This window comes from Babylonia areolata, chromosome 35 (genome assembly GCF_041734735.1).
Source record: "Babylonia areolata isolate BAREFJ2019XMU chromosome 35, ASM4173473v1, whole genome shotgun sequence".
NCBI lineage: Eukaryota > Metazoa > Mollusca > Gastropoda > Neogastropoda > Buccinidae > Babylonia > Babylonia areolata.
The window spans coordinates 8,226,634-8,247,756 of NC_134910.1; the positions used below are offsets into that span (position 1 = coordinate 8,226,634).

General features: G+C 43.0%; 1 protein-coding gene across 5 annotated transcripts; it reads left to right on the forward strand.

The window, feature by feature from the left end:
* Positions 1-147: 147 nt before the first annotated feature.
* LOC143278157 (uncharacterized) lies at positions 148-20,675 on the forward strand. Of its 5 annotated transcripts, none has more exons than XM_076583202.1 (7): positions 148-241; positions 1,740-1,955; positions 4,831-5,074; positions 7,458-7,715; positions 10,016-10,120; positions 12,945-13,067; positions 16,127-20,675. In XM_076583202.1, the coding sequence occupies exons 2-7, from the start codon at positions 1,768-1,770 to the stop codon at positions 17,291-17,293; spliced, it is 2,085 nt and encodes a 694-aa protein (XP_076439317.1). In that variant the 5' UTR covers positions 148-241; positions 1,740-1,767; the 3' UTR covers positions 17,294-20,675. The 5 variants fall into 5 exon arrangements, with proteins under 5 accessions (XP_076439317.1, XP_076439321.1, XP_076439320.1 ...); XM_076583206.1 differs by having other exon boundaries at positions 7,461-7,715; XM_076583205.1 differs by having other exon boundaries at positions 153-228; positions 1,743-1,955.
* Positions 20,676-21,123: the final 448 nt, after the last annotated feature.

Here is a 21,123-nt window from a genome sequence, read left to right on the forward strand (position 1 = left end):
GAAGTTTATCATCTGTTGTTCCATCCAGTCATTCATTAATTATTCATTCGTTTCATTCACGCAATCTGTCATTCGTTCTGAGCAAGGTGAGCAGATAAATTAAAGCAGCCCAGTATTTTCTTTCTTGTGTACAATTCCTCTTAAAAGACAGCCGTGTTGACAAGACGGTGAGTTGTGTTTGTCCACCTCGATATTATCGCAGATTCTTCCGATTTCTCTGTTTTTCCGGTACTTACTTTTTGTGAGTGTTGATGGGTTTTTTTCATCTGGCACAGAGGGTTTGAATGCATTTATCTTGACACAGACTGCAATGTACTTTAATGTCAAGGTAGCTGTACAGTTGCAATTATTGACAGATTCAAGAAAAATGTTATAGGTACTGTTGTGACAGTAACATGTATCACACGATGTCAGGTGTAAACTAACGAAAAATTCACAGAGCACCGCACAAAAATATCCAATGCAACGCGCCCACAAATACGCAAAATGTAGTTTGTTGTCGGCTTCAGACCAGGTTAACAGGTTTTCACTTTAATTAAAAGTTTAACGCATCAATTATCACTGGGCAACAGGTGAAAAATTGAATAGAAATAGAATAGAATAATATGTCCTTATTACCAAGTGTACCGGGGTCACAAAGAATATTGGGAGGGGGTGTGGGGGATAGTACATAACAAGGTACGAACATAAATCTAAAATCATACACAAACACAAGATACAGTAGAAATTATGATACACACATGTGCATATGATATATATCGATACAGAAACTAGTGCGTGCGTACACACACACACACACACACACACATATGCACACACACACACCCTCACGCACACACACACACACACACACACACACTCTCTCTCTCTCTCTCTCTCTCTCTCTCTCTCTCTCTCTCACCAGCACACATTTGAACAGAAGCCACATATTTCATTTGGATGGGGCTGATGACTAGATCTTCAGGTAGATGGTTGTTGATTGTACAATTCTATTTATCATACTGGATTTGTTCGAGAGACAGGGCATTGACTGCTTTGGGGAAAAAGCTATTGGTAAAGCGATTGGTTTTCGTCCATATATTTCTGTACCGTTGACCAGAGGGGAGCATCTCGAAAATCCCAAAAGCTGGATGTGATTCATCCTCACAGATTGATTTTTCTTTTGTTCTTTTTGTTTACTGATTGTTATTAATGTTAACTTTGAAAATTTCCTAGTTTGTAATGATACCATTCTGATGATGTTGATTCTTCTTTACCTTTGCTTTTTTTAGACAATCAGACTGTTGTTCTCTTATTTTTCACAAGCATCGACAGCTTTCCAGTATTTTGTTTGAATATTAGCATTTGTTTGTTTATTCTATTATTATCACCTTATTTTTGTCCAGCATTCAGATACTAGCTTGCACAAGGAAGTATTGTTTCAGTAACAGAATTACTTATAACATTTGTAGAATGAACTGTTACCTCAGCTAAAACAAGCACCATCTATAGATTATACAAAAATCAACTGAATGATTCTTCAGTTGTCTGAGAATACTTATATATATATTTTTTTTCAGAAGATTTGACAAGTAAGACCTTTGGCAAATTAAATGTGAAACCGTGACCAAGTTATAACTTTTGTGAAACAAAGAAGGGACAGTTAAAAAGTTTTGCAGCTTGTTTTGTCCTTACTTTAATAGTAATACCACTATGACTATTTCCACCTCTGTTTTGCATCTGTCTTGTTCTTGTTTTAGCAGCCAGTGAGGGCAGATCTTGAGAAAGATGCTGGAGCCAGGACCATCCTCTTCTGCAGTGTTTGGGTCTCTGGAGCTGCCCAATAGGGACATGAAGAAAGAGAAAGAATTTTTGTCCTCCTTCGCCAACTCCCCAGCCTACAATCACTGGAAAGACGTGGGAGCCCGGAAGGGTCTGCATGAGGATGAGGAGATTGCCTGTTTCCTTCTGAAATAGTCAGTAGTGTGGGGGTGGTGGCGTGTGTCTTGTGTGTGCACATGTGTTGTTTGTAAATTTTCTGCCCTTTCACTAAGAGTTATATTAAAGTAGATGGGAAAAAAAGGGAGGAATGGGAGGGAGTAGGTTGAAAAGGTTTGAGGTGTAGGATAGATCTGTAGATCTTATCTAGCGACAGTTCTTTTGATGGAGATGCAGATGATCAGTATATTCAGGTTTAATTTAAACCCGAACTTTAAAAGCATTTGTTTTTATTCTGCACATAAGGGATGCTATGTTTTTGTTCATGTGGATTGTTTTTCTTTGCAAATTATGTTTACAATCATATAATTCTACCAAACTATAGTATGCTTGAAAGGACAGAGCGAACTTATACTGAACAGCTTTTTGCTCCATCGTCCTTGTTTGGCTGCTGTGTCGACCTTATCATTATAATAGAATGAAGAATGAGATGGTATCCAGCAGAAAGTGATTGTGGTGCCTAGCAAACATGAAGTACTGATAAAGTGGCTGATTTCGGTTATTTCAGATCTTGTCTGAAATTTTAATGATTATGTTGCCTGAAGCATTGACTGAAAAGTTCAAATGAAGACAAAAAAGATTGCTAAAAAAGGTCTTGTGTAATATTAATTCGGAACCGAAATTGAAGGCCATCAGTATGGCAGTGAGCTCAGCTGTAAAAATGGATTTGTTGTCCAATGTGAAACAGTTCTCTATCTTCAGATAAAGTATTGAATATGCAGAACCTCTGTTTGTGGCGGTGGGGTTCATGGGGTGTGCATACACGTGTGTGTTTGTGTGTGTGTAGTTATGTTTGTTTGTGTCTGTTACTCTGTGCTCTGCATGTGTGTGGAAAAAAAAAAGTTGTTGGGAGTTTGCTGATTAGGAATCAACCCAAACTGGAAACATTACTGTTCATTAGGTAACAAAGCATGCCAAGGTAAGTCTGTTGTCTCTTTTCAGCTCAGCCATGCTTTATTATATACATCCAACCAGTGACACATCTCAATTTATGCATCACTTGCAGGAACAGAAAAGAATGTTACAAGCTGTTGTAACGCAACAAAAAGCCTTAGAGGTAATAAGGGCACACACACACACACACACACACACACACACACACACACACACACACACACACACGACAGGACTCATGCATACGCACACAACTCCTCGATATCCCTTGCAATTGATCGCGCACAAGAGTGATGTAACATGTGTGAAGAAGAGAGGGGAAGCTGTAGTGGTATGGCCACTTCACCAGGGCACATGGACTCCCCAAGGACCGTCCTCCAGGGGACTTCTTCTTCTTCTGCGTTCGTGGGCTTCAACTCCCACGTTCACTCGTATATACGCGAGTGGGCTTTTTACGTGTATGACCGTTTTTACCCCGCCATGTAGGCAGCCATACTCCGCTTTTGGGGATGTGGATGCTGGGTATGTTATTGTTTCCATAACCCACCGAACGCTGACATGGATTACAGGATCTTTAACGTGCGTATTTGATCTTCTGCTTGCATATACACACGAAGGGGGTTCAGGCACTAGCAGGTCTGCATATATGTTGACCTGGGAGATCGTAAAAATCTCCACCCTTTACCCACCAGGTGCCGTCACCGTGATTCGAACCCAGGACCCTCAGATTGAAAGTCCAACGCTTTAACCATTCGGCTATGGCACCCGTCATCCAGAGGACTATTCCAGGGAAGACAAAAAAAACAAAAAACGGACAGACGCCACCGAGTGGACTGGAAGTAGTTTCGCTCAAGCTGCAGCAGCAGTACACTACCTTGAGATGAACTTCATTACAACAATACAAGGCTTGCGGTGTGGCTTTTCACCATGCAGTGCCCCTACGACCTTTGAGAGTTATGGGAGCAGGGAGCAGTAGATACTGTCATAACTTTACGCAATGGCCATTCAATGTCCGCTGCTGCCTATGTGTGATAATGAGAGCTGATAAGATTTGTGAATGAATACTGGCGTGTCAGACAGGCAGAAAATATGAAAAAAAACTTAGCCGTATGAAGAGCACAGGAACAGGAGTCATGATGGCTGCCGGAAAAAGAGGGCGCTAGCTAACGGGACAAAAGGGAGGTTACCTACTTCCGGGAGGTTATCGGCCGTAGTTGCTTTCGTTTTCTCCGCATAGGCGGATAGTAGTTTGCACAGGACAGGAATGTCAGACCCCTGCCAGAGTCTGCACTAGTTGGGTCACGGTAAGTATGTTATTTAAACGTAATTTTAGATAGAAAATTTCCTTTATTACTTACTAGCTTGTTAACTAACCCCGTTTGTTTATTAATTTTATTCATTGCAATTCTGGTTGTTGCTTTTTCGAGACTTCTTGACAGGTCGCTTACTGAGAGGAACAGAATAATACCTCTTTTGTTTTGTTTATTTGGCGGAGGGTGGTTTTTTTGGTGTTGGTTTTGCTGATGCTTTTTTTTAAATATTTTTTTTGATTATTACATGTGATCTCACTAAACTAGTAAAATGCCTTGATGACCCAACAAAACTGGTTAATGTAAACCTGAAACTGCTGATAGATAATGAATTTCAGCCACATATTCAAACAATTTTGAAATCAAATATATTTGAAAAATAATAATGATAACAGGCTGGATGCACGCTGGAGGAGTGTACCCACTCTCTACGACCCAGAATGCTACTACTGCTCTGTGCCACGCATGCCACACACAGTCTAATGTGTAGTATTTTCTTTTTCCTGGAACGGTGAACAGGCCTGTTAGGCCTTCTACACCGCAAGAATCAAGTATCAAGTATGAAAATTTTGTTTAAAAACAACAACAACAACAAAAACAACCTCACTCAGTTACTGAAGTTACTCATTCCTCTGTTTTCTGTCCGAAGTTACGAGGACACATCGGCGGTTTTCCCTATGGGCACCACAACCTGCAAGACTTGCGGAACCCCTCTGTCGGTCTCCTGCGCGCGTTGTGAGCAGACGTCCAGCAGGGGAGGCAACGAGGAGCACATGGAGACCAAGGAAGAAGGGGACAGCAGTTCAGCGGGTGAGGACGACGAGGGAGAGCTCGCTCAGCCTCACTCTAGTTTCCCCCATCAGGACTTGCCTGCCAGAAAAAGGGAAGAAGCGGTAAGTCAGGTGTGAGGCCATCTCTCCCTGTTTACGTGTGGCATGTGTGTGTTCGGAAGGGGTGGGGGGGTTCGTGTGTTTGTGTGTGTGTGTGTGTGTGTGTGTGTGCATCAGTTTCCCAGGAACTGATGCCCTTTACCGCTTTCGCTGGAGGATGCTGTGCTCTAGTGGCATAAAGACGTTTGAAAACAAGAGAACACTGGCCATTAAGGAGAAACGTGAGCAAAGGAAGCAGGGCTCAGCTTCTGGAGACGTTTTCCCTTGCAACACCTGTGGGAAGTGCTGCGCATCCAGAATCAGCCTCTTCTCCCATATGAGGACACACACCGACAGATATTGAGATAAGCCTACTCATCCGTCGGTCCGACAGGAGACTCAGTCATCATGTGTGTGTGTGTGTGTGTGTGCGCAGCATGATGGGAGAATGATGTCGTAAAAGGCTACAGCCTTCTTCATTTTCTAGTTTATTATTGTTTGTTGTTGTTTTTTGTTGTTTGTGTGTGTGTGTGTGTGCATTTGTTTGTCTGTTTTTGTTGGAGACATAATCTGACAAAAAACAAGAATGCCAGAGAATCAACAGACAGACAGAAAATACGAAAAAAAAACTTAGCCGTATGGAGAGCACAGGAACAGGAGTCAAGATGGCTGCCAGAAAAAGAGGGCGCTAGGGTTACCTACTTCCGGGAGGTTATCGGCCGTAGTTGCTTTCGTTTTCTCTGCATAGGCGGATAGTAGTTTGCACAGGACAGGAATGTCAGACCCCTGCCGGAGTCTGCACTAGTTGGGTCACGGTAAGTATGTTATTTAAACGTAATTTTAGATAGAAAATTTCCTTTTTCCCATTCAGGTTTTTTACTCTTTCCCTTTCAATTCCATTAGTGTTTTTAATGGGGTTTTTCCCTTTCAGTTCCATTCTTAATGGGTTTTTTTTCCATATCAGCTCAGTTCCATTAGTATTGCTACTGTTTATTTGTCACAGCCATGTACTAGTGCAAGAGTACGCATTTAACTTAAGCTTCTGCTTGTTGTGCTCATTGTCTTAGTGTTGATTGCTGCATTGTATTGACCTTGAACAAATGAAATTTGTTTAACTCACTCGGGACGACAAGTTTTCTCCCTTGCTTTTCCCCACAGACGGCCCATTTGTAAGAGTTTGGAAAAAAATTACAAAAAATACAAAATACTGTGTAAGAAAATGAAACTTTCAGAACTGGTTTATTACGTGTTGAGCTATTACATATAAAAAAAAATCAAATTTCTCATCTTATTTTTACAGTTTTGCCATATGTAGAAAATACTGCCAATTTTTCACCCCGAATCACCATACCCATGCTCGCTTTCTGCATTAAATTCGCTTTCTTCTTCGTCATCATCCACCTCTTCAATGTCCAACCCTTCAGTTTGTAGCATTTCAAGTACTTTGGCAACCCTAAAACGTTGCCGTCACTGCCTTGTTCGCTTTACAACATCCTTTGCTAACAGGCTGGCACGCGAGCAGACGACCGGTCAGTGACTTTGTCAGCGTGTGTGCGAGACAGGCCACACATCCCAGGCTGACCAGTCATACCATTCGATTGTGGAGTGAACCAGAATAGCGCACTCTGCTTGGCTAATCACAAAATCATGTGTACAGCGCATGATGGAATTTTACTTTCGGAGAATGCTATTCCATTCTTTCGTCCGAATCCGAATACGTTTTGTGTAGGAATGCGTGAGTGAGCATTCCTTTGTCCGGAAAGAGTTAAGCCAAGAGACGCTGTGGCAGAATCGGTTGGGTGTCGGACTTCTGATCCAGCGATCACCAGTGATCAGGGTTCCAGGCCCAGTTTTAGCATGGTGTTGTGTCCTTAGGAAAGGCCCCGTATTCCTTCATTGAGCCCTTGACGCAATGGATATAAAATCACAGTCCTGATGGCGGAATGGAACGACGTATGTTTTGACTATAATCAGAGCCGTCCCAGTTGAGGGAGAGCAGAGAGTGTTGTATTAGTGCTAGTTGTCTCCTTAAATCATTGCTTTCGATGTTGATCAGATCAGATGAGATCAAATGGCGGTGAGTCTGATTCGTCTCCAGCTGTGTGATGTCAAAGTCAATGTTTGGTGTCATATACTGTACCATGTCAAACTGATGCACACTAGGCCTATCGGTTTGCTCTGCTTGGCAAAATTTCGCGTGGCTAACAGTGAAAAGACGACCCGTCTTGCCCGGTCTGCTCTTAGCCAATCAAACGCCTCTAAAAGCCATAAGTGCTGAACCATTCCTTTGGCCAAGGCTCTCCACGCCATCTTGTCAGGTTTACGCTTTTTGGGGGACTTTTGCCTGTTTTACAAATAATGAAATGTTGTGTGTGTGTGTGTGTGTGTGTGTGTGTGTGTGTGACAGCAGCGAGTACATGGACCAACAAACGCCTACAGAGAACTGGCGATTGCTCCCCTTCCCGAGGGGCCCCCCACAACACTCCAGCCCTCCCCGTCCTCCTCCACCCTTGCTGGTCAGCGTTACCTGCCCATCTTCAGAGAGACGGCCACACGTGATGAGAAGCCCGTGTACGTCAATGCCAGACAGTACCACCGCATTCTGAAAAGACGTGAGGCCAGGAAAAGGTTGACAGAAAGTGGGAAGATTTCAGCAGAGAGGCCGGTACAGTTTCTGATCATTGTGTGTGATGTGTGTGTGCATGTTTGTGTGTTTATGTGTGTGTGTGTGTGAGAGAGAGAGAGAGAGAAAGAGAGTAAGTATGTGTATACCTATGTTAGAGAGTGTATGTGTGTGTGTGTGTGCAGCCTTTATTTTAAATCAGGCCAGTTGTCATTGAAAAAAGCAACAACAAAAGCTGTGAAGGGCTGGTTATTTCCATGAAACTGTTTTTTGTTTGTTGTTGTTTTGTTTTTTTTACAAGACCTGACAGGCGCCACTGAAAATTTTTTGGAATTTTGCACCTCTAACAAAATGTTTGTTTCCAGCATGTGTGTGTGTGTGTGCACGCATGTGCGTGCTCTCATATGTGAAAGGGCACAAAGCATCACCTGCCCAGTTGTCCAGGATAACTAAACCTTCTGGAAGACAACTGAAAATGCTCTATCCATCTGCTGGGGTAATCAGTTGCTGGCTGTGTTAGTGAAAGGGTGACTGAGCGTCCAGTTTCAGTGCAGACCGATCGCATTCTTTTCACTGATAGTGTATGCTGACTGTTCTATGAATAAAATATATGTTAATGTGAAACTGTTCGTTACATAACAATTCCATCCTCTTTCCCAGTGAATAAGTCATGTCAGCATAGTTGTCATTGCTCAACTGTCTCTTTACATCGGGAGGAGCAGCCTGCCCAGCATCAAAAGCCTGCTGATCCAGTGCCAGCTACGCTGGACAGGACACATTGTCCGTATGACAGACAGCAGGATCCCGAAGATGCTCTTGTATGGCCAGCTGAAGGAAGGCCACTGCAAACTTGGAAGACATTGCAAGCTCTCCAAGGACACCTTGAAGAAAAACTTCAAAGCCTGTGACATAGACATTGCTTCCTGGGAAACTGATGCCCTTGGCCGCTCTCGCTGGAGGATGCTGTGCTCTAGTGGCATTAAGATGTTTGAAAACAAGAGAACGCTGGCCATTAAGGAGAAGCGTGAGCGAAGGAAGCAAGTCTTAACTTCTGGAGATGTTTTCCCTTGCAATACCTGTGGGAAGTGCTGTGCATCTAGAATCAGCCTCTTCTCCCATATGAGGACACACACTGACAGATAAGCCTGCCTGCCTACTCATCCGTCGGTCTGACGGGGAGACTCCATCATCACATCGGGAGGGCAAGTAGAAATTTGGGAGGACCGTGGAGGTAAGGTGGGTTTTTTTTATCCACTTGAGCAGATATGTCCTTTGAAGGTCTCTCCGCTCCTTTGCTCAGATTCTTCAGAGAGAAACAGGACAAGAGAACTTCGAGTTCTTCAGCTGTGCAGACCTGGAATTAGCTGCCCTTTTTCAGTCAGTCACGGTCCCTCACTCGCATCATTTTAAACTAATTTTAAAAACATCCTTTTTAAGCAGTCTTTATGTAACTAGGCCCTCCATTCCATATATGTATTCCGTGGATCCACAGCAGTTTCTCCTATGCGTTTGTTCATGCTTGTGTGTGTGTGTGTGTGTGTGCACGCCTCTGTGTGTCTTGAGAGTGAGGGCATGTTCTTACATGCTTTTTGTCTGACTTTGTTTTGTTAAGTGAGCACTTCGAGAGGGTTGAAAGCACTATATAAATGTACTATTATATTATTACTGCTATTGTTCTAGAGTCAGACAGGCTGCAGGCAATGGTCCCAGTTGATTGGTGGAGTCAGACAATGCTGACAGTTGATTGGTGGAGTCAGACAGTGCTGACAGTTGATTGGTAGAGTCAGACAATGCTGACAGGTGATTGGTGGAGTCAGACAATGCTGACAGTTGATTGGTGGAGTCAGACAATGCTGACAGTTGATTGGTGGAGTCAGACAATGCTGACAGTTGATTGGTAGAGTCAGACAATGCTGACAGTTGATTGGTAGAGTCAGACAACGCTGACAGTTGATTGGTGGAGTCCGACAATGCTGACAGTTGATTGGTGGAGTCAGACAATGCTGACAACTGATTGGTAGAGTCAGACAATTATGACAGTTGATTGGTGGAGTCAGACAATGCTGACAGTTGATTGGTAGAGTCAGAAAATGCTGACAGTTGATCACTGGAGACAGACAATGCTGACAGTTGATTGATAGAGTCAGACAATGCTGACAACTGATTGGTAGAGTCAGACAATGCTGACAGTTGATTGGTTGAGTCAGAAAATGCTGACAGTTGATCACTGGAGACAGACAATGCTGACAGTTGATTGATAGAGTCAGACAATGCTGACAACTGATTGGTAGAGTCAGACAATGCTGACAGTTGATTGGTGGAGGTTGTGACACTGTGTGCAGAAATACCTGCATGAGTCTCGCCACAACCATGCTGTAAAGCGAGAGCGGGGAGTGGACGGTCGTTACCTGCCCCTACCAGAGGATGGCAACAGTGAGAGGGTGGAAGTGAGTACGATAATACATAATGATAATAATGTGAATTTATATGTAGTGCCTGTTTTCTTAACCCCTAGGCTGCCTATATGACGAGATAACTCATCATTGCAAGCAGGTACGCTTCGCTGCCACAATGACGGGGTAACTCGTCATCGAAATATTCTGACTTTTCCCTGGTTTGCATTGAGTTCATTGACAAACATACTGGTAGCTTTAGCTTGGGGAATCTTTCTAAATTCTGTTCATAGCTAGAAACCCCATCTGTGTCATGAGGCAGTCCTTTATTTGAACGTTTTGGTTGGATTACTGTCACAGTGTTTGCCTAGCTCCTCTCCTCGCTCACTCAGCAAAGTGTCGGACCCCGTGCTGAAGATATGTGATCATGGTTGCACGGAATCAACCAAGATTGCTTTCTTTAGCTGATGCTCAGAAAGAATTGAAGTATAAATTTGGAGAAGACAGTGATGAACTTTTGTAGGACGATTTGATAGAAAATAAAGGGAGCAATGAAGAGACTGGCCAAGATATGACTGTCAGTGAGTGATGCTGACTTTACAGCTGTAGCAGACAACAGAAAGTGACCAAATTTTTAGCAGGACACAGCGTGAGCGATTTTCTTGGCACTCAGCCAAAGTAATCTGATGATAACTGGATGAAGTGACCGTGTGTGAGAGGGGTGAAGAGGAGGGGGGGGGGGGTGGAGACCGAGGGGGCGTGGCCCCACATCCATATTATCACTTGGAGAAGTCACAATGCATTGTGTATCTGTCTCTTTTTTCGTTTTTTTTTTATTGTGGTTGTTCTAGTATAATTTGTGTGTGCAGGTATTATCCATTTGGCCAGAAAATATGATATTTTAGTGCAAATTACCTGACTAATGTTTGTAATGAACAAGTTGAAAATGTGACAAAAAACAAAACACTGATTTCAAAACACAGCATGCCACTGAAAATATATAAAATGGGAAAACATCATGTGTTTTGTATTCTTTATTCATTTACCTTTCAGAAAATATATACTTTTATGGGTCTTTCTCCAATAACAAAGAGCACAGAATTTTTTGAAAATATATACCCGCTTTTTGTGAAAAAAAAAAGAAAAAAAAAGGCAAGTAGATTTCACTTAAATCTTATTTTCCTGGCAGCAGAGGGGTTTATGGGGCTGTATAGGCACCTGACAAAACAGGTAAATATATATAATGCACACGCACACACGAACAAGCACAGCACACACACAGATACATACAACCCCCCTCCTCCTCACCTCACACACAGATATAATATAGAAATACCTTTTTAACATCCAAGTAATAAAAAAAAAAAAAAAAAGTGTCAGGTTTATATTGAGGTTTCTTTTTAATGAAATTAGCATTGCTGAGAGCAAAAAAAACAAAAAAAAACAAAGAAAAGTGTGAAGATACTGTTTCCCCAGAACATAAAAGTAAGAAGGTGAGGTTTGGATGGATGGAGGTGATAGGGTGAGTATTCATTCTTTTTGTTGCTTAAATTATGTGTCGTTGTTGCTATGTTAGTATTTGGTCTAAATCTGTATACTTTAATACGTGTACTGTTATATTTTATTTGGTCTGAATCTATACTTTAATACAGGTACTGTGTATTTTATAATTATATATAAGCATTCATGTGTGTGTGTCTGTGTGTGTGTTTGCACGCATGCATGTGTTTGAACTGTGTTTGTGCACCTGGGTATTTTATTATCATAGAAGGGATCGTGTGTGCATATCCATTTTTTGGATATAGCAGGCAATGTTCTGTTTCTGTGTCAGTTTTTGTGCATGTATCTTTGAGTCCTCCTAGTGTCATTGTAAAGCATCAAGTACTTTGTAGTTTCACACCATTAAAGATATTCTTTTTGTAGTTTCACACCATTAAAGATATTCTTTAACTCATTCATGCCTGTGTGTGAGCAATGCTCTGCCATTGAATTTTGTTTCAACAAAATGGTTTCTGTGTTTCTACAAATGCAGAAATTGCAAGCGAAGGGAGCTAACTTCTACAGTATATCCAGCTGTGTCCACACATGTCAATTTGGAGAGGGAAAAAATGGTTGATTTCAGTATATTTCCTTTGCTTTTCCACCATCAGCATAGCAAGAAAGCCCGCTGAGGACTGTGAATTCTCTAGGGATGAATGGATTAATGACGGGCACAATAGCCGAATGGTTAAAGCGTTGGACTTTCAATCTGAGGGTCCCGGGTTCAAATCTCGGTGATGGCGCCTGGAGGGTAAAGGATGGAGATTTTTCCAGTCTCCCAGGTCAACATATGTGCAGACCTGCTAGTGCCTGAACCCCCTTCGTGTGTATACGCAAGCAAAAGATCAAATACGCACGTTAAAGATCCTGTAATCCATGTCAGCGTTCGGTGGGTTATGGAAACAAAAACATACCCAGCATGCACACCCCCGAAAAGCGGAGTATGGCTGCCTACATGGCGGGGTAAAAAAAAAAGGGTCATACACGTAAAAGCCCACTCACGAGTGAACGTGGGAGTTGCAGCCCACGAACAAAGAAGAAGAAGAAGAAGAAGATTGGGTTAACTCACTCAGTACGGCCAGTCCTCTCTTCTCCTCTACACAGACCCCTCGGATGTCCAGTGGGTGTCTGAATGACCCAACCTTTAGCTTCCGTCGTCAGAATTGTGGTATTCTTTGTCAACATTCACGTCTTCAGTATAAGAGCCTTTCGCTTGCAATATTTTGATGATGGTAATTGGGTGAAACGCTGTTAACATCGTCTCTTTCGCCGTTCGTATGGAGAGAGTTAATGACAGTGATAGAAAGAAAGTGTGCTGGTTTTCTTTGGTGTGAAAAAGGAGGAGGAGGAAAACGGAAGAGGGAAGAAGACGAAGGAGAGAAACTCTTCGTCATCTCACAGATCAACCGTGGATGAAGCGGACAGCAGAGACCTGGCAGCTGTCCGCAAGCCTGTGGCGAATGTGAGTTGTTTTTTTTTTTTTTCCTTTTTAAAAATTTATTTTATCATCGTCGTTGTTGTTGTTGTTGTCACAGGAACAGATTCGAAGAGTAGGCAATGCCTAAATTTTTTTTATCCTTGAGTAATGAAGTTTCTGAGTCAAGTCTTTTTTTTTTTTTTTTTTTTCCTGGCTTGCTTAAAGCCCAGCTGACCACACAGGTCCATATTAGGACTTAGTGGATGTTCGCATGAATATCTGTGCCTTATATCAAACAGCAAGTTTCAGTGCAAGCTCAGTGACGAGAGCTTGACTTTTTCTTTTTATGGCTTAGCTGTGAGCTGTATGGTTTGATGTGTTTGTTTTTGTGGGGTGGAGGAGGTGCAGGGTAATGTGTGTGGTGTGTGTGTGTGTGTGTTGGAGCTCATGTACGTTTATATGTATTTGACTGTGCTTTCATATCTGTGAAACTGCATGTTTGGTGCATATCTGTTATGCATGTATGGGTGTATGTGTGAATGTGTGTCTTCATGTTTTACATTTATTTGCTTATTTATCATCATTGTTGTCTTATTTATTTATTTATTTATTTATTATTATTATTATTTTATTATCATTATCATTACTACTACCTTTTTCTATATTATAATTATTATTTATTTATTTATTTATGTGAGCTTATCTATTATTTTTTCACCTTTTTTTTTCTTTCTTTTTTTTTCTCAAGGCCTGACTAAGCGCGTTTGGTTACGCTGCTGGTCAGGCATCTGCTTGGCAGATGTGGTGTAGCGTATATGGATTTGTCCGAACGCAGTGACGCCTCCTTGAGCTACTGAAACTGAAACTGTTTTTGTGAATGTGTTTTCATGGATGCGCATGCACACATTTATGTCCATTTTGTATGCATGCGAGTGTGTATGTGTGTGAGTCTGTGTTGTGGTATGAGTGACGTCCTGTGAGAAAGAATATTGATTGATGTTATCATTCACATCATTGATTTCATTGTAGTTTTAATTCTAGATGAATGTCCCATGTTCTCTGGTGTTTTTTTTGGTTTTTTTGTTTTGTTTTTTTAACTCACTTGTGTAAACAATGTGAGTCTATGTAATAACCCGGTGTTCGGTTGTCTGTGTGTGTGTCTGTCTGTCTGTCTGTTTATGTGTATGTCTGTGTGTTTGTGGTAAACTTTAACATTCTCATTTTCCTTGGAAATACTTAGATGATACCCAATTTGGCACAAAACTGGCAAATGATCAGTTCTTTCTGTACATTCTGATCATAACGATAGTGCATCTCTGGGAAGGGCACAAATATATTTAAATTGACTCACTTGTGTGAACAATATGAGTCTATGTAATAACCTGGTGCTCGGTTGTGTGTGTGTGTGTCTGTCTGTCTGTCTGTGGTAAACTTTAGCATTGTCATTTTCTCTGGAAATACTTAAGTCAGATGATACCTGATTTGGCACAAAATTAGCAAATGATCAATTCTTTCCGTACATTCTGATCATAATGATAGTGCACCTCTTGGAAGAGAACAAAATAGATTGAAATATTTTTACCAAAAAAAATTATCGTTACGTTTTTCTTTTCTTTTTCTTTCTTTTTTTTTAACACAAAACTTAGCATTTTTATGTGACTTACTGACACAATCAACAATAGCAGTTAACTGATATTTTTGTTGTTGAAAATGTAACTTCCCCCCACCAGAAAAAGAGGGTGCTAGTCAGGGATGCAAAGGAGAGGTAACCTACTTCAGGAGGTTATCGGCCGTAGCTACTTGTATTTTCTCCGCATAGGCGGGTAGTAGTTTGCACAGGACAAGAATCAGACCCCTGCTGGAGTCTGCACTAGTGGGTCACGGTAAGTATGTTACTTAAACGTAATTTTAGGGAGAAAATTTCCTTTTTGCTCATTATGTAAGTTACATTACATTAATTTTTTCAGGCCAGTGGCAGGTCCCCCACCCAGAGTTGGGTGTGCTAAGGGCTCAGATGGGAAGACTGGGACCACATGCTGATATAGTTGAGGGTCATCTGCTTCATGGAAGTGTCTTTGGGAGCATTGCTCAAACTTCCTGACCAACACTGCAGGTGGTCAATGTCTTCAGTGTCGGCAGATTCATGGGGGGCTGTTGTTTGAGGGACGTGGTGGCGGTCTCCACTCTGGGAGGGACGCTCACTCGGTCTGACTCCGCGACTAAGCCATTATTGTCGTTAGTAGGGGGCTTAGTAGGTGGTGTCCTAAGTACAGGCACCACTGAACACCACAGAAGTGACTCAGCAGCAGTGCAGGGTCTCCTTTGGTGTGTGGCCTCCTGGCGACCTAACATCGATGGTTCCCTGCGGACTGCCGACGCTGGAACTGTGACGGGTGTGGTCGTGTATGGAGGAAACTAAATGAGCGGCATGGGAGTAATGCCACTGAAACAGTGCAGATGATGGGGCAGCAAAAAAAACACCAAAAAACCAAAACCTCACTGCATTTGTCTGTTTCTCTCAACCTGTTTGATACGTTACGAGAGTACAGCCTTGTCAAGTACCTAGTCCTGAACCTAAATGGACCCCCTGTAGCAGTGGCTGTATCACCCCTATTATTAGTCATCATCATGAAAATGTAAAAAACAAAATGTACTGAGTTCTGGGGGCACACGCACACACACACACACACACACACACACGCACGCACGCACGCACGCACGCGCACACACGCACGCACGCACACACGTGCACGCATGCATGCCCCCACACCCACCTACACACACCCCCACACACACAACCACACACTCACCTCCACACTCACCCCCCCACACACACACACAACCACACACCCACCCCCACACTCACACCCCCCACACACACACACACACACACAACACACACACACACACACACACACGCATGGATGCACGCACACACACACGCACGCACGCACGCACACACGCACGCATACATGCCCCACACCCACCTACACACACCCCCACCCCACACACAACCACCCCCACACACCCCCTCCTGCACACACACACACACACCCAAACCCCCCCACGAACCGCATCGTATAGTGTTGTTATTGTTGTTACAGAAGTCGCAGAGATCATTCGCCAGCCATCACACAGCGGGAATGAGCGTGCATGCCGCCAGGGACAAGGCCGCAGCACCCTCCTCCACTGGCAGAGCCTCCCAGATGGATTTCGGCAGAAAAACCTTCAAACAATCCACCGTCCTCAAGGCACGAAAGCGAGCCCGCGGCGGCCCCAAATCCTTCGTGTGCGACGTGTGCAGCAAGTCGTTCACGCGGGCCAACAACCTGAAGAAGCATAAGCTGATCCACACAGGTCAGAAGCCATTCATGTGCGACATCTGCAGCAAGGCGTTCACCCGCGTCGACGACCTGAAGAAGCACAAGATCATCCACACGGGTCAGAAACCGTTCATGTGCGACGAGTGCGGCAAGAGCTTCACGCAGTCTGCCAGCCTGCGGACGCACAAGGTGATCCACACAGGGGTCAAGTCCTTTGTGTGTGACGTGTGCAGCCGGGCCTTCACGCACGCGGGGAACCTCAAGACTCACAAGCTGATCCACACGGGGGAGAGGTCCTTCATGTGCGACGTCTGCAGCATGATCTTCACCCGCGCCAGCAACCTGAAGAAGCACAAGATGATCCACTCCGGCTACCGACCCTTCATCTGCGACGTGTGCAGCAAGGGGTTCACCCGCGCCGACGAGCTGAACAAGCACAAGATGGTCCACACCGGGGAGAAGCCGTTCATGTGCGAGGTCTGCAGCAAGACCTTCACCATGGCCAGCATCCTGCGTCGACACAGGATGATCCACACAGGTCAGAAGCCCTTCATCTGCGATGTGTGCAGCAAGGCCTTCACAGAGGAGGGCAACCTGAAGAGACACAAGATGATCCACACGGGTAACAAACCCTTCACCTGCGAGGTGTGCACCAAGAAGTTCACCCACGCCGGGGACCTGAAGAAGCACCGCATGATCCACACCGGAGAGAAACCGTTCATGTGTGACGTGTGCAGCAAGACGTTCACCCTGGCAGGCAGTCTGAAGAGACACAAGATGACCCACGCCGGGCAGAAGTCGTTCATGTGCGAAGTGTGCAGCAGGACTTCCCCGCACGCCAGTCTCCTCAAGGCACACACGCTCATGTACTCCGGTCAGAAATCCTTCATGTGTGACGTCTGCACCAAGACCTTCACGGAGGCTGGCACAGTGTTTTACGGGTTATGAGTGAGGACGCACTCTTCTTTCTCACTTTCTCACACACACCTCTTCCTTCTTCCCTGCCCCCCCAAGCCCCCACCCCCACGCCCCCAGAATCTCCAAAGTGTGCTGGTTATTTTTTGGATTATTGATTGACAGATGGAACTTGTTAGAGTGAATATCTTGGTGAAAACTTGAGGATATTGCTTGGAGTCTGAAGCAAAAATATGAGCCTTGTTGGAAGACTGTTATATTGATTTGATGAAACAGATCATGAAAATGATGTTTGTTTTCTGAACTTTCTTGGTTTTTTTAAACAGTGGCAGAAGACTTACACCAAGGGAACAGCACACGCAGTAGACAGCTATCTTTCATTGTTTGAAGCTGTGGCAGCTATGTCAAAAAGAAAAAGTTTAAGTGAGCAAGAAGAATAGAATGAATGAGTGTTTGTTTTTTTGGGTGATGAGATAGCGTGGAAGTGATCCTCTTCCATCAGTGGAGTTTCGCCTGCATTACGTTGTGTATTGTATCATCAGGGGTTCATACAGAGTCATGGATCTTCACAGAAGTCTGGAAAAGTCTGGGGGGGGGGGGGGGGAATAAGAGAACCAGTTCCAAGGCAGGGAAATCTTGGGAAATATATATAATTATGTGACCTGGTTGGAGACATAATTTGACAGAGAATCGACAGACAGGCAGAAAATACAAAAAAAAAAAACTTAGCCCTATGAAGAGCACAGGAACAGGAGTCATGATGGCTGCCGGAAAAAGAGGGCGCTAGCCAGCGGGACAAAGGGGAGGTTACCTACTTCCGGGAGGTTATCGGCCGTAGTTGCTTTCGTTTTCTCCGCATAGGCGGATAGTAGTTTGCACAGGACAGGAATGTCAGACCCCTGCCGGAGTGTGCACTAGTTGGGTCACAGTAAGTATGTTACTTAACTCACTCAGTACGGCCAGTCCTCTCTTCTCCTCTACACAGACCCCTCGGATGTCCAGTGGGTGTCTGAATGACCCAACCTATAGTTTCCGTCGTCAGAATTGTGGTATTCTTTGTCAACATTCACGTCTTCAGTATAAGAGCCTTCCGCTTGCAATATTTTGATGATGGTAATTGGGGGTGAAACGCTGTTAACGTCGTCTCTTTCGCTGTTTGTATGGAAAGAGTTAAACGTAATTTTAGATAGAAAATTTCCTTTTTGCCCTTCAGGGTCTGGATGTCTTGGAATTTTGATAAAACCTGTAACCAGTACCATTCAGTATAGAGCTTAATATATGGAGTTGTGGCCTAGGGGTAACGCGCCCGCCTAGGAAGCGAGAGAATTTGAGTGCGCTGGTTCGAATCAGAGCTCAGCTGCGGCCGATATTTTCTCCCCCTCCACTAGACCCTTGAGTGGTGGTCTGGACGCTAGTCATTTGGATGAGACGATAAACTGAGGTCCCGTGTGCAGCATGCATTTAGCGCACGTAAAAGAACCCACGGCAACAAAAGGGTTGTTCCTGGCAAAATTCTGTAGAAAAATCCACTTTGATAGGAAAACAAATAAGACTGCACACAGGAAAAAATACCAAAAAAATGGGTGGCGCTGTAGGGTAGCGATGCACTCTCCCTGGGGAGAGCAGCCCAAATTTCACACAGAGGAATCTGTTGTGATATAAAGAAATACAAATAATGCATTTAAAAAAGAAAAAGAAAACTTCAAAACAAGAAAATGGTTAAAACTGAATATCGATACCAGGATATATCTGCCAGTCTTGTTTGTCAGTAGCGTTACAGATGATGTTTTGATTCTTCTTCTTCTTCTTCTGCGTTCGTGGGCTGCAGCTCCCACGTTCACTCATATGCACACGAGTGGGCTTTTACGTGTATGACCGTTTTTACCCCGCCATGTAAGCAGCCATACTCCGTTTTCGGGGGTGTGCATGCTGGGTATGTTCTTGTTTCCATAACCCACCGAACGCTGACATGGATTACAGGATCTTTAACGTGCGTATTTGATCTTCTGCTTGCATATACACACAAAGGGGGTTCAGGCACTGGCAGGTCTGCACATATGTTGACCTGGGAGATCGTAAAAATCTCCACCCTTTACCCACCAGGCGCCGTCACCGTGATTCAAACCCGGGACCCTCAGATCGAAAGTCCAACGCTTTAACCATTCGGCTATGGCGCCCTGTCTAACAAGCATGACCGATCTTCTGAAAGTTTACACATATGAAGGGGGTTCTGACACTAGCAGGTCTGCATGTGTGTAGGGGTTGGGAATTTCAAAGAAAAATGTCAACCCTCATTCGACAGGCATTGTGACTGACTGGGATTGGAACCCAATACCCACAGGTTGAAAGTCCAGCGCTTTTAACCACTCGGCTGTTGCGCCAAGGGTGTTCCAGCCATCATTTCCACGTGACCCCCTTCAGCGTGGCTTGTTCAGAAAGTAAGCCCTGCACTGGCTTGACAGGCTCTGAGACTGACGCACCAACAAGTGAAAAATAAGGCAGCAGGATGCAAGGATAAAAAATAAAAAAAAAATAAAAATAAAAATAAAAAAAACCTCATAATAATTTGTGACTGTCTAAAGATAGACATTTCTTTATTTTGTTGTCCTAAGATAAACATTTTACTTGCATTGTTGTCCAAAGATAAACATTTTCCTTGGTAAGAAAACCCTCATGATAATTTGTGACTGTCTAAAGATAGACATTTCTTTATTTTGTTGTCCTAAGATAAACATTTTACTTGCATTGTTGTCCAAAGATAAACATTTTCCTTGGTAAGAAAACCCTCATGATAATTTGTGACTGTCTAAAGATAGACATTTCTTTATTTTGTTGTCCTAAGATAAACATTTTCCTTGTATTGTTGTTCAGAGATAGACTTTTTCCGTGGTAAGAAAACCCTCATGATAATTTGTGACTGTCTAAAGATAGACATGTCTTTATTTTGTTGTCCTAAGATAAACATTTTACTTGTATTGTTGTCCAAAGATAGACTTTTTCCTTGCATTGTTGTCCAAAGATAGACTTTTTCCTTGCATTGTTGTCCAGAGATTGACTTTCTCTTTCACTCACTCTGCCAGTCTGCGTATTTGGGTTTGGGTTTTGGTGGTGTTGACATTTTCCAAGTATTTTGTGGGGAAATAATTATACAGCTCGATGAGCCCAGAAACATATTTTGAGGATAAGTTATGCCAGTTTAATGATGTTAGGGGTAGGAAGGTGTGACGGTGGTCCCTTTCCTGTGTTTTTTTATTCGTTTATTTTCAACCATCATGCCTTTTGTTTTTTCTTAGTTTCATATATAAATATATATATGTGTGTTGTTGTTGTTGTTGTTGGGTTTTGTTGTTGTTGTTTTGTTTACACCCATATCTTCTGCAATTCTTTATTTATAAACTTGTTGATGAAGTTTGGATATACATTGCCTTTTATTACTGGTGGTTTGTTTCTCTTCTCCTAAACTTGTGTGTGTGCGTGTGTGTGTGTGTGTGCGTGTGTGTGTTTGTGTGTGTGTGTGTGTGTGTGTGTGTGTGTGTGTTTTGATTGACGATGGTGTTTGAATGTTTTCATCCATTTTGTTCAGATCAAGTGGTTCTTAATTGAATGTTATTTATTGAAATTATTCTGATTCTCATCGTCATTATCCCAAAGACATTATTATCAGAAACAAATTTCCAGTGAATAACAGGAAGTATTTTTTCATGATTATGATTATGAATTTTTTAACTCAATGAATCTTGTAAATGCTGTGATCAACCAAAAATTATTTACATCACTTTTGACAGGGGTAAACTAACATTTTTTAATAACTTTTGAATTGGATTATAATTTTGTATATCATTTATTCAGTTTTTTTGTTCTAA